This window comes from Mastigoproctus giganteus, chromosome 10 (assembly GCF_048544385.1).
Source record: "Mastigoproctus giganteus isolate SK-2022 chromosome 10, ASM4854438v1, whole genome shotgun sequence".
NCBI lineage: Eukaryota > Metazoa > Arthropoda > Arachnida > Uropygi > Thelyphonidae > Mastigoproctus > Mastigoproctus giganteus.
This window is the reverse complement of record NC_143584.1, coordinates 111642371-111657075: the sequence shown is the minus strand read 5'-3', so window position 1 is coordinate 111657075 and position 14705 is coordinate 111642371. Positions and strand designations below refer to the sequence as shown.

Sequence of the window (14705 nt, the reverse complement as noted above, 5' to 3'; positions counted from 1 at the left end):
ATGGTAACTAGGGGCCTTTGGTGCTCCCCTCTTATCCTCTCCAGGCTAAGAGGACAGAAAAACAACAGAACCCAATGTTACATGACATTAACAACACATCACTCATGCTTTCTGGCATTTACAGTAAACTGTATCTCAAAAAAAGACAACTGATAGCAGAGTTGTGGGCAATTACTGGTGTCGCTTGACCCTCAATTCTATGTCCACTACACTTTGTGACTGATCAGGTACTTCCCTTCATGGTTACTCTCTTCCCAGGTGGTAAAGATGTATTCTAGCTGGATAATGCACCTTGCCACATTGCCAGTATTGTTTAGAAGTGGTGCACTGGATGCTGGAAGATGCTACTTTAGCTGGCAAATTTGCCAGGTATGGCTGTGTTCATAATACAGTTGACCCTTGAACAACACGGGGGTTAGGGGGTGCCGACCTCCCACCCAGTCGAAAATCCACGTATAACTTTTGACTCTCCAAAAATTTAACTACTAATAGCCTACTGTTGACCGGAAGCCTTCTAATGAGATAAACAGTCGATTAACCCATATTTTGTATGTTATATGTATTGTATACTGTATTCTTATAATAAAATAAGCTAGAGAAAAGAAAATGTTATTAAGAAAATTATAAGGAAGAGAAAATACATTTACAGTACTGTACTGTATTTATCGATACTGTAAGTTTACGTCATCTGTTTACAAGATGAATCGTCTGTCTGTCAGTATCTACATCAATATTGTTTTATATTATACAAAACACTGTAGATTATACATATTACTAACACTAGACATCAAAAATGAAAAGTTAACGTGAAAAAGAAATTCATATTTATTTACAGGTGTAACAGTTCATGCATTGATAACGAAGAAGCAGCAATATGATTGCTTTATGGTAGCCTAGCCTATACACTATGACACAAAAATGTCTCATACATTCTTGCCATACAGTTAGTTGATTTTCACATGAAGACATTCACACACATACACAACAGATAAGTTTATTAACTGTACGACATTATGATTATTTACTATTCATTAAGTGGATCATCATAAAGGTCTTCATCCTCGTCGTCTTCGTGTTGAGGAGGAAGAGGAGGGGTTGGTCTTGCTGTCTCAGGGGTGGTGGAAGGAGAGGCAGGCACACTCAGTGTAACTTCATGGAAATACATCGTAATGTCTGTCTGTCTGACTTTTTTGCTTTTTCATTTCTCTAAAAATGTTTCTATACGGTACCAATCCTTCTTCCACTATTTGCTTTAGTTTCAGTGCCTGTATCATAGAAGGGTCCATGTCATAAAAGAAGTCAAAAGTAGTCTTAAATAATCGGAACCCTTCTGCCAGATTGTCTAATGTCAATTTGTTTTCTGGCACTGCTTCTTCTACGGCTTCTTCCTCATCGTCTGGCACTGGTTCGGAAGCACTCATCTCCATCAAGTTGTCTTTCGTTAATTCCTCCGGTGTGGTGTCTATTAGCTCTTGAATTACTCCAAGATCCATATCTTGAAACCCTTCACCCCCCACCTTTTTTGCCATATCCACAATCTCTTTCATGATTTCCTTGATTGGCTCTGTCATAAATCCCGTGAAGTCATATGCAACATCTGGACACAGTTTTCTCCAGCAAGAATTTATTCTTTTGGGCTTGATGGCTTTCACGGCTTCTTCTATAACAACAATGGCATCTTCAATGGTGTAATCCTTCCAGACTTTCATAATATTCTCTCTATCGGGGTTCTCTTCCATAGCATTTACAACCCTTTCAATGGAGTACCATGTGTAATGAGCCTTAAAGGTCCTTATGACCCCCTGATCTAGAGGCTGAATTAGAGACATTGTGTTTGGGGACAAGTAGACCACTTCAACACCTTCTATGTTGAACTCATGGGGTTCTGGGTGGCCAGGGGCATTGTCCAATATCAAAAGAACTTTAAAAGGCAAGAAGTCAGGAAGTACCTTGCCTTACTGGCAAGGTACTTCCTGACTTCTGATGTTTCCTTCTGATACTTCCTGATGTTTCCATCGATGCTTTGTTCCAGAAGTCAGGAAGTACCTTGCCTTATTGGCAAGGTACTTCCTGACTTCTGGAACAAAGCATCGATGGGAACAATCCAGAAAAGGGTTCTCGTTGTCCAGGCCTTTTTGTTGTTCAACCAAAAGACTGGCTGGCAGCTGGTGTTTATCTTTGCCCTTCAAGGCTCGGGGGGTTAGCAGCTTTATAGATAAGGGCAGTCCTGATCATAAACCCAACTGCATTTGCACAAAACAGAGGGCGCCTCCGTAGCCAGGTGGGAAGGAGCAGCAGTGCGTAGCACACACTTCTTGATTAGACCGAGGTTCAAGCCCGTCACCACCAAAAATGGAGGATGCGGAAAGGTCAGGGAATGACCGCCGCATATCCCGGAGCAATATGGCCTTAGTTGCTAATGCTCCTAAAAACTAAATAACAAACAAACAAACAGCACAAAACAGTAGAGTTAGCCTATCCCTTTGTACCTTAAATCCTGGTGCTCGCTTCTCTTCCTTACTAATAAATGTCCTTTGTGGCATTTTTTTCCAGAATAGGACACTTTCGTCTGCATTAAAAACTGTTCAGGCAGATATCCTTTCTCCTCGGTGATTTTCTTAATGGCGTCTGGGAACTGTCTGCTGCCTCTTGGTCGACAGAAGCTGCTTCTCCTGATATCTTGACATTTTTTAAGCCAAACCTCTTTCTAAAATTATCAAACCATCCTTTGCTGGCATTAAATTCTCCAGCTTTAGATCCTTCACCTTCCTTTTGCTTTAAGTTGTCATATGATGACTTCGCTTGCTGACCGGGCTAGCCAGGTGGGTAATGTGCCTGCCTGGCAACCCAAAGGTCATGGGTTTGATTCCCACCTCGGGATTAGATCACAGTAAAATGCAAAAACCTTGGGAGGGTCATTATGGCGACAGAAGCTGATGTGCGAACAACTAACAAAAAAAAAAAAAAAAAATGACTTCACTTTTTCTCGAATTATATTAGAGTCTAAAGTATGCCTTTCTTATAGCAATCTTGCACCCACATAAAAGCAGCATTTTCAATACAAGATAAAAAGGTATTTCGCAAAAAGTGCAAGGTTTTCGCACCTGCTGGCTTAGCTGCAGCGACGGCTTCACAAATTTCCTTTTCTTTTTTTATGATGGTCCTTACGCTAGATTCATTTATCTTGAAATGGCGGGCAACTGCAGCTGCAGACTTCAATCTGTGGTACATATCAAGCAATTCAACTTTTTCTTGCAATGTCATGACTTTTCTCTGCTTCTTGGAAGCACTTCCAGCACCACTAGTGGCACTTCATATGGTCCCATGATGTTATTCAAGGTTTCCGGTATTGCACTATTTACATGATGAAAAATACGTGAGAACCACGTATTTTTTGAGAGATCAATTTTTACTGCAATACGCAATTTATCGGTGAGACGAACTACTGATGCAGAGATAATTAGCATCACATGTCGTTTTAAGCGGATACTCACAACATTTGAGCTCACCACAACAGCAACAGGAGGTGGCTACGAAATTATTGCAGTAGTATAAAAAATTATTATATTAGGGTCCCCCATAAAATGATTACATCTATCCATATATTTATTTGTCTGTAAATTGCATGTGTTCTCTGGTCGATTTGCCTGTTTTCTGGATGAAAAAAACCCAGTTTCTGGGGGGGTAACCTTGCTATTAACACCTGAGACCGACTAACTTAGCCATGGAGTGAAAAAGCCCACTAAAGTTCTTCGCGTCGTTGACGGGATTCGAACTAGGGCCTTTTCCACCACTATGCTACCCGTGCAGATATTACAGTAGTTCAGTAAGTACTACAGTTAATTTTATGCAGTTATGATTTAATACTGCGTCTTTACTTTTGTTTACATTTCTCTTGACTGCAAATGGCACCATGTACAGTCTGTAAGTGTTTGTGTGCGTTTTGATAAATTTTAACTTTTTATAATAGACTAACAGTAGGCTACCCATTTTTAAAATGGGATACAATTATTACGTTGTTAATTCATCTTATACTATTTACTTAATACAATTTTTTATACTTTTTGCTTTTTTCTTCTCTCGAGTTTATGCATACGTCGCCTCATGTGCAAACATCAAAAATTATGCTATTATATACAAAGATATATATCTTTGTGTGTGTGACGAACACACACAACTTGCAGACAAACCGCACAGCCTATATGTGTGTGTGTGTGTGTGTGTGTGTGTGTGTGTGTGTGTGTGTGTGTGTGTGTGTGTGTGTGTGTGTGTGTGTGTGTGTGTGTGTGTATATAGGCTATGCGGTTCGACTGCAAGTTTTTTCAAATTGTCGCAAATCTCCAAAAAATTTTTCAATATATTTATTGAAAAAAAATCTGCATATAAGTGGACCTGTGCAGTTCAAACCCGTGTTGTTCAAGGGTCAACTGTATTTTGATATCGATCTACTTGAAGATATAACTACTGTAAAGGGTAAAGGGAAGTGATTGTGCATTTGTAAAATTTTAAATTCATTTTAGTGGAACCAAGTAATGTTGCCAAATTCAAATTCTAAATGGGAAATTTTCAGGAAAGTAATCACAGAAGCAACTATGCTTTTTATACCAACTAGGAGATATTGTTCAAGGTTTAGACGTAAATGGATATCGGCCGACCAGGCTAGCCGAGTGGGTAAAGTACCTGCCCGGCAACCCAAAGGTCGCGGGTTCGATTCCCGCCTCGGGCTTGGATCAAAGTACTGCAAAAACTTTGGGAGGTGCAATATGGCCACAGAAGCCGATGCGCCAACAACTACCAAATCAAAAAAAAAAAAAAAAAAAAATGGATATCAGTTGAACTAATAGACTATTTATAGAGCAGTGCAGAAAAATTAATTGGATTATTAAAAATTATCAGGGGAAACAGAGGAGGGATTTGTCACCCTTTTTAGGAACTGGCTGGATATGAGAAAATTTTCAAGTAGAAGGAAAAACACCTTTGGAATAAGAAAGTGAAAAAAGGTGACAAAGAATAGGAGTAAGTTCAGGAGCACAGGTTTTGAGAACAAGTGGAGAAATACCATCGGGACCTGGAGCTTTCTTTGCATCAAGATTCGTCAAAATCCTTCTGACATCCTTTTGATGGAAGACCACAGGAGGTATTGAATGGAGCGTGTTGGGAATGGTGGGAGGTGTTTTACCAAGATCATTAATACATGAGGTGGAAGAAAAATGGGATGCTAGCAAGTCAGCTTCATCCTTGGCTGAAGTGACAACAGAACCATCTGGTTTGGACAGAGGTGGGAGCATAGATGGGCAAAAGTTGCAGCCAATAGCTTTGGCAAGAAACCAGAATGCTCAGCTACCATTAGGGCAAGAAGCAAGTTTTCTACTCTTAGCCTGTTCAAACTCTAGTTTGGACTGATTAATAACTGCTTTACAATTGTTGCAAGCTTTGGTGTAGGCAGAAAATGAAACTGAAGAATTAGAAACAAGCCAATTACGATATGCAGCATTCTTCTCTTGAACAGCCTTAGCACATTTATTGGAAAACCAAGGTTTAGATAAAGGACAAGATTTTAATGTGGAGTGTGGGATAAAGGATTCCATTCCTGCAAGAATAATTTCACTGACACGATCTGAGGAAACGTTGACATCAGAAGTTTTGAAACAGTAATCCGACCAAGGAAAAGAAGTCTTGCAGGTCATCCCATTTTGCATTCTTGTAATGCCAAACAATACGAGGTTGGAAATAGCCATGAGATAAAGGTAACATTGGAGAAGAGACAATCACCAAGTTGTGATCTGAAGTGCCTAAAGGACCTCTCACTTCGACCGTGTACTTAGAAGGGTTGTTTGTGAAAAAAAGATCAAGCGTATTGGCTGTATGATTAGGATTGTCTGGTATTCTTGTAGGTAGATGAACATTCTGTGCAAGGTCATTAGTAATTGCAAAAGCCTCAGCATCTCGACCAGCTGGGTCGGTGTGACTAGAAAACGGAAGCCAGCTGGAGTTGTGAACATTAAAATCACCAAGGAAAATTACCTCACTGTTAGGAAAGTTGGACTGGAGAAAGTCAAGTTGCAAAGAGAGGAAGTCAAAGAGCTCCAAGTAATTAGTGGAGTTGGGAGAACGGTAGAGACAACAGATGAATTTGACACAATGAGGTAGAGATATTTGAAGCCAGAGAAGATCAAAGAGAGGAGATTCCAAATTGCCAAGTCTCTGACAGGGAATATCAGAATGGACATATGCACGAGTACCACTTTTGAGGCGAAAGGAATCATACAGCGAATAATTTGGGCATCTGAGATCGAGCAGTATTTGAATCAACCGATAACTGAGATTCTGTCAGGAAAAGTCTGTCAGTCAGGCAGACAACAAATTACATTGGACTACAATGAAAAGAAAAGAAAAGTTTTATGTGTTTTTTCTGCAAATAAGAAATATGAGCTATATTTTTAGTGAAAATTTCAAAAGTTACTTGAAATTTGACCTATCATGCCAGAATTTTTTCAAATAAAAAATGAAAATTTTTGGTGGAGGTGCTTCTGGTTTATTTTGTATTTTTCACAAAATTTAAATATAGGTTATTTTTATGTAAAAATATGTAAAAACAGAAATATTAAAGGTGATATCCTGCTATTAAGTGAAGATGGCCACAGACAGGATTTCTTTTATACAGTTAAACGTGCATTTTTTGATTTCCTGAAGCAGCTGGTTTCAGTGACTGTTCCACTGGGTTTTTTTTCCGTTTTTTTTTTTTTTTTTTTTTTTTTTTTTTTTTAGCAACCACCAGCCATCCATCATATTGACATTCTAACCCCTTTGATACCTCCTTTCCATTTCTTTTACATCCTAATGCCATCTTTCCTGTGCTCTTCACATAAAATTCCTAAATTTTTTTGGAAAATAGTTGTGATTAGAGTGCAAGAAGTGTACCTTAACGTTTCTATTGCAGCTTAGTTTTCTTAACTTACCTGGGTGTTCATTGTTTCCTACATTTTCAAAGCCAGTCCAAGTATCTCTTTCAGTTTGATTCAAATACAGTCTAGTAGCAGCTTGTAAATTTGAGGTCAAACAAAAATTCCTTTGATTTTTTTCATGTATGTAAGCAATGGGAATTTAATGCAAACATACTTGAAAAAATCTTTATATGGGGCTTAGATGAACTGTTTCATTAAAGAAATACAGAGGAAATAAGAGTACTTTTTTTCAATCTACTAGTGACATCTTTAGTGTTCCTAGAAACTTAGTGTCTTGGTGGCCATTCTTTCCTTTTCTAATGTTCATTTCTTTCTCAAACCATTACACTCACATAAGAAAGCGAGGTATTTTTGTGTAACCAGGTTGTTGGCCAAGTAGCAGACTATTAGCTTTAAAATATCTACACACTAGCCAACCATGATTCTTGTACTGCATTTTTTCCAAAAGAAGCTTACCATTTTCATAGTTTTCTTTTAAGTGCGCTGAAGCTGGGCTTCAGGAATGGATGCGTGCTTGTTTCTATTATGAAAGGGCACCTCCGTAGCCAGGTGGGAAGGAGCGGCAGTGTGTAGCACACACTTCTTGATTAGACCGGGGTTCAAGCCTGTCACCACCAAATACGGAGGATGTGGAAAGGTCAGGGAATGATCAGCGCATATTCCCGGAGCAATATGGCCTTAGTTGCTAACGCTCCTAAAAAAAAAAAAAAAAAACCAAACTAAACCTATTATGAAGAACTCCTCTGAGGCTTTACTTTGATGAGTCAATAAATAGCCTCCACTCTATTGATTGGTGGAAAATTCCAAAATAGTTCATAATGTGGGAATGTGTTTCAATATATTATTGAGCCTTCTTCAGGAAATTGGGAAACCAGTTTTTTCATGATATTTATACAATGATAAGACTGTTCCTAGTGCCAGCAGATCCTTGGATTTTAGTCTTGATCCTAAAAGCTTGCAGACTCTTTGGGCAAATTTAGACCTCTCACAAGATTGTCAATTTCACTTAGTGTAAGCAGCAGTCATCCAGAGTTGAGAATTTCTTTGTCACAAAAGTTTGTCATCCACTAGATCACAAATGTTAGATTCAGGATCCGATGGCATATGTTCAACAGCAACTGGTGGAGATGGTGCCAGTAGTTCAGATCCATAGGTTACTGCTTTTACAGCTGATGTAATGTTCCTGGGGTAAACAGTGCTCTGCTTGTCCTTTGCATTGTAACCTGCTACATTTAAGGAATGAGTAGGAGACCGGCAGATTTACTTAACAAGTACAGATTACTGTTGAAAAAAAAGCCGTGAATTAGGGTTGAATTTGAAAGTGTCTGCAATTCTACCCAGACACGATAGGAGGGAGTATATGATGAGAGCCTTGTCGATCAATTCGGCCCTGGAGAGATTGTGCAAGGCTCAAGGGGTAGAATTTTTCTCAGCCTGGTCTGTGCTTGTTAACAGGAGAGACTGCTTCTACAGGGATGAGATACACTTAAATAGAAAGGGTGTGAGAATATTTGCTGATGCTATCAAGGTAGCGTCAGGTGGGTCGGAAAACTGCTAGCTTGGGGGGGATACACAGACTAATAGATTAACAGTAGCTACTGGCAGAGGTGGAAGTGATTCTTGCACTGCTTCTATTGGAATGAGAGGCAGCCTGGAAAACAAGATGTAGGGTATTTCAGAGACTACCGGGAATCATTGCAGTACAAGTAAACACATGGGTTGTGTTAGGGTAGCTAAGAATAGGAACAGGTGCATGTATACTTGCGTGTACACCAATGCCTGGAGTTTGGTAAATAAATTTGATGAATTTGAGGTGTTTGTCAAAACATCAAAGGCATATATTGTTGGGATATCTTAGACGTGATGTCACAGAGATATAAGGAATGCAGAACTAGAATTTGGGGATTACAATGTGTACAAGAAGGCAGGAGGGGTTATGCTATTAGTTAAGAAACACATAAAATCCAAGCAAGTGCAGCCAGTTGACATTGCTGGACAGTGCAGTGTTGAGTCAGTTTGGTTTGGCGTAAGCACTGGGAGATCAAAATTGAGAGTAGGAGTGTGTTATAGACTTAATGACTCTGATAAGGATAATAAAAAACTGTACAGGGAAATAGAGTTGGCCAGTAAATCAGAGTGTCTTATAATGGGGGATCTTAATTTCCCAGATATTGACTGGAATTTGTGGGTTGGTCACACTAGCAAGGCTTCTGTGGATTTATTGGATGATTGTTTTCTTTCATCAGCATATTCGGGAGGCAGCTGGAGGGAGTAATGCTCTTGATCTGATTATCAGTAGTGATTCTTCATGCATTAATAATCTGCAGATAGATGAACCACTAGGTGGCAGTGATCACAGTGTGCTCAGATGGGATTTAGTCAAAGAGATAACTACCATCAGGGGTAAAGGGAAGGGTTTTTGCTTTCGTAAAGGTGACTACGGAGGTCTGAGACAGTATTTAAATTCTATATGGTGGGACCAACTGATGATGTTACTAACAGCAAATTCAAAATGGGAAGCATTTAAAGAATTAATCTTGGAAGCTACTAGGCTTTACATACCAACTAAGAAATATTGTTCAAAGTTTAGGCCTAAATGGATGTCAGATGAACTAACGAGATGTTTGTTGTTGTTGTTTGTTATTTGGTTTTTAGGAGCAGAGGTGGAAGTGATTGCTTTGGAAGTGGAAGTGAGGTGGAAGTGACTGCACTTGCTTGGTTCATCTGACATCCATTTAGGCCTAAATGGATGTCAGATGAACTAACGAGATGTTTGTTGTTGTTGTTTGTTATTTGGTTTTTAGGAGCATTAGGAACTAAGGCCATATTGCTCCGGGGATATGCGGTGTTATTCCCTGACCTTTCCTCATCTTCCATATTTTCAAACTCCGGTCTAATCAAGAAGCATGTGCTATGCACTGCTGCTCCTACCCACCTGGTGCCGACCGGGCTAGCCGAGTGGGTAAAGTACCTGCCCGGCAACCCAAAGGTCGCGGGTTCGATTCCCGCCTCGGGCTTGGATCGAAGTACTGCAAAAACCTTGGGAGGTGCAATATGGCCACAGAAGCCGATACGCCAACAACTACCAAATCAATCAATCAACCTACCCACCTGGTAATGAGATGAGGCAGAGAAGAAAAATGCATGGGATACATATAAATTAATGTGTGACATGGAAGCCTATGATAGATATAAGCTAGTCTGTAAGCAAATCGCAAAGGAGATTGGGCCGCCAAAAGCAGATTATGAGAAATCTTTGGCAAAGGATGCAAAGCAAAACAACAAAGAGTTCTTTACCTATGTAAACTCTAGAAGGAAAGGGATGAATCAGATTGGTCCACTGGATATTGATGGTTCAACTGTTGATGATCCTGCTGAGGTGGCTAACAAACTAAATGAGTATTTTGCATCTACATTCACACATGAGGAGTTATTCAAGGAGGGGAATGCCAGAGATGAATTAAACTCTTTCAGTGAGCTAGATGATTTTTTAATAACTGAGAGGAAAGTGGAGGAGAAATTGTTGAAGATAAACATAAAAAAGAGGCACCCGTGGTGGATGGGATCTATCCAGTTATATTAAAGGAGGCAGCAAAGGAAGTAAGCAAACCCTTAGCCATAATTATGAGAGCTTCCTTTGACTCGTGGGGGGGAGGAGGTGCCCATGGACTGGAGATGTGCAAATGTGACCCCAATTCACAAAGGAGGATCAAAGGGTGACACAAGTAATTATAGACCTGTTAATTTAACTTCTGTTCCAGGGAAATTAATGGAGTCACTAGTTAAAGAAGCACTGCAAGATCATCTAGACAAGACTTCAGTTATAGCTCAGACACAGCATGGTTTTGTTAAGGGAAAGTCTTGTCTGACCAATTCGATTGGATACTATGATGTGGTCACAAACGAACTGGATGCAGAGAATAACTTTGATATCATATATTTGGATCTTAGAAAGGCTTTTTATACTGTTGCAAATGGAAGACTAATGCACAAATTGGAGCAGTGTGGTGTTGGAGGCAAAATGATGAATATGCTTACTGACAATAGCCTCTTCCTTCTAAATGTCGGAACTAACGCCTTCCACACATCTACCTGTAAGTTTTCTGCTATTGATCTTTCTCTTTGCTCTTCTTCTCCTCTCTTTCCTTGTGAGAGCTGTTCAATAAAGAATGATCATAATTTCCTTTTTTTTACATCATACCTTTATTAATCATCCATATTTTGGTGGTCCTTTTGAAACTAGTTTCCATTTAATGGAATGCACTTACTCCAACATTTCTGTCATTCTTCAAAAACATGATGGAAACCATTTCTTGACATGCATTTGAGAATATCCTGTAATGTCTTTACAAATTTTTCTGACAACTAGAAACATGTTCCTCGCAGCTCCTTATTTAACTTTTGAAATAAATAAAAAATTAGGGTGCAAGATCAGGGCTGTAGGGCAGATGAGGAACACATTTGATATTAATGTACTCAATGACAGTATGAGCAATGCAAAGTCTCACATTGTCATGATGCAGCATCCATCCACCTATGTGCAGTTGTGGTCATTTGCAACAAATATGACCCCAAAAAACTGTGCAGTATAGTTCTGTAGTAAGGTCCTGTAACAGTTGTATGACGTGGCACAACGCGCTAGTAAACTATTTCTTGAATGTCAAAAAAAAGAGATGACCAAAACCTTTCCTGCAGAAGCCACCACTTTTGCTTGTTTTTTTAGTGTTGGCAATGACAGAAACTTCCAGAGCTTTGTTGTTTACTCTCTAGGTAAAAATGAAGCCTTGTCTCATCTGCCATTATCACCTTGTGCGAACCTTATCTTTCTCTGTAACCATCCATTGCAGTTCCTGACAAACCATGCAAACTTGCTGTTGCTCAGGTGTAAGAAGCCTTGGGTCCCAGTGTGCACAAACATGTGTCATATGCAAATGGTATTGGAGAATGCAATGTGTGCTCCCTTCTGATATTCTCAACATTTCTGCCAGTTGCCTTACTGTTTATTGTTGATCCCTCATGATTACAGAAGCAGTGATTATGGTTTCTGTGTCGATAATAGTGGTTGGAACCACTATTATCGACCTAGGACCACCGTAATTGATTCATGTCCATCTTTTCTAAACCACTTGCAAGCTGTGCTATATAAAAGCATAGATCAATCGTTAAGGCTCTTTTAACATTTCATATGCTTCAGGTGATGTTCTCCTGAGACTGAAACAAAATTTGAGAGCAGCATACTGTTCCTCACATATCACATGCATTGTTACTTAGGCAAAACTGAGAAGGCATAAACTTGACCTACTGCGAAGTTCACACCATGTGCACAGTTCTTAAGTGATGCATCTGGTCTTAGATTTGGTCTTAAATTCCACAGCTCAGTTAGAAACCGCAAGCAGTACAAGCAGCAAGGTTGTTAATGATCACAAAATTGTGATCATTCTTCATTGAACAGTTCTCATATTTGGGAATAGAAAAGGACCCATATGAAAATGATCACTTCCCTGTGATAACCACCCTAATTAATGGGAGACCATGTCTTCCTTTTAGGTTACAGCAGAAGATTGATCAGGCTGACTGGAATGCTGTTTGACATCACTAAATTCAGTCAGGAGACTATCAATTGTGCAGTAATATACATCAAAAATATTCAAGCAGCTGCAACTGTCATTCTGAAAACATCTATCTGGTTTCCACCCTTTCCCAAACCATGGTGGAATGCAGACTGCACAACAGCAAAAGAGGCTCAAAACCAAGCTTTGGGGATATTTCAACAATATCCCACTGCAGCCAATCTAATAGCCTTCAAATGTGCATGAGCCAAAACATGCTACATTTGCCATCAGAGTCAAAAGAAGTCATGGATCTGTTTCATGTCATCTGTTACCCAGTCTATCAACACTAAGGTAATCTGGAATAAAATCCTAAAAATGAAGAGAACATATACATCTCATTCTTCATTGATCCTAGTGTATAATGGATACACTATTATATATATAATACACTATTATATATATGCTCTTGGGGAAACATTTTCAAAGATCTTTGTGATGTCATCCTGCTCCTGAAACATAAAACTAAAAAGCAGGTATTTAATTTCACACCAAAGTTCACCATCCAGGAGCCAAAAACAGCTATAACCCTTTCTAAGGCAAGTGCTGTTGTATCATATGGCATCCCTTATGGAATGATTAAGCATTTTTCTCAAAAATCTGTGGATCACCTTCTAGTTCTGTACAACGGAATCTTTATTAAATAGCAGTTTCTGGATGCCTAGTGTAAGGCAACTGTTCTTGCTTTTGCTAAGTCAGGAAAGGATCCTAAATTCCTACCAACTCTCGACCTATGAAAGAAAATGAACCTTCCCCATTGTTGCTTCAACTTAAACAGTTATCTCTCACGTATACTTTAAAATTTGATTCCCTGCCAGACCATCCTGTGTGGACATCCATTTTTGAGCCATGATGGGAAAATATGTACAATGCCAATTGTCCTTTCAGTATTAGTTTCCAAATGCTACTCCAAGATTTGGATATCATGGTAGACAAGGTTGTCCAAACACTAAGGCAAATCCTTCCATCTTGGCATACCCATTCCAGCATGTGACTTTCCCCTTAAGAACTGAATAAAGTCTGTTACTCTGTCATTTGTCTACCTGCATCTTTATTCAGCATACCAAGCTGAACACTCCAACTTCTTGCCAGTTTCACAGACTATGAAGTCAGGGCTGTTCACCTACTTTGTGGAGGATAGTGCACATAGTTTTTGTTTCCAAATGACACCAATAAATGAATGTGTTTATATACAATACTTAAACTTTTCTTTATGAATGCATTTTGCTGAGTTTGTTTTTTCACTTAATAAAAGTATTATTAGAATGTAGATAAAGAACTGATTATTTTTGTCTTTCAGCTCTGTGATTATACCCTTACTATGGATTTAGAAGCTTTGATTGTTATAAAAAGAAATGAAAATAGGCATTACAGTTGCTATGTATATAAATTAGAGAGACCAGATTTTCAGCATTCATCACAATCAGCAAAAAAGAAGAAAAAAAAATAATTTATTTTTACAAAATTATACTAGGACAAGATCTACTAGCAAGTAAGTCTACTGTTGTTTGGATTGATATCTAGGGCTTATGTCTGCAGTATATTATATCTTGTAATGTTAAATTGTTGCAGAACAAATAGGACTTTAATGTAGCATATTGCTGTAATACAACATGTTAGTATTCAGTGATGACAGGGATGGTGATATAGACATAATGCGTGATGAACATGTTAGTCCACCTCCATCTCACAATGATGCTCAACTATGTAAAATACTTCATTAAGTGATTATCAGTAGTGATTCTTCATGCATTAAGAATCTGCAGGTAAATGAACCACTAGGTGGCAGTGATCACAGTGTGCTGAAGTGGGATTTACTCAAAGAGGTAACTACCATTAGGGGTAAAGGGAAGGGTTATTGCTTTCGTAAAGACGACTATGATGGACTGAGACAGTATTTAAATTCTATACAGTGGGACCAACTGATGATGTTACCAACAGCAAATTCAAAATGGGAAGTTCAAAGAACTTATCTTGGAAGTTACTAGGCTTTACATACCAAATAAGAAATATTGTTCAAGGTTTAGGCCTAAGTCGATGTCAGATGAACTAATGAGACATATGGCAGAGAAGAAAAATGCATGGGATACATACAAATTAACGTGACACAGAAGCCTATGATAGATACAAG

General features: G+C 38.9%; 1 protein-coding gene across 1 annotated transcript in view; it reads left to right on the top strand.

Annotated features, from left to right (window-relative positions):
* LOC150079223 (DDB1- and CUL4-associated factor 17-like) overlaps positions 1-14024 on the top strand; it is a 260750-nt gene extending 246726 nt beyond the window's left edge. The window contains exon 13 of the mRNA XM_090382995.1: positions 13875-14024. Coding sequence (XP_090239121.1) covers positions 13875-14024 — 150 coding nt within the window. The remainder of the gene's footprint in view (positions 1-13874) is intronic.
* The last annotated feature ends 681 nt before the right edge of the window (positions 14025-14705 follow it).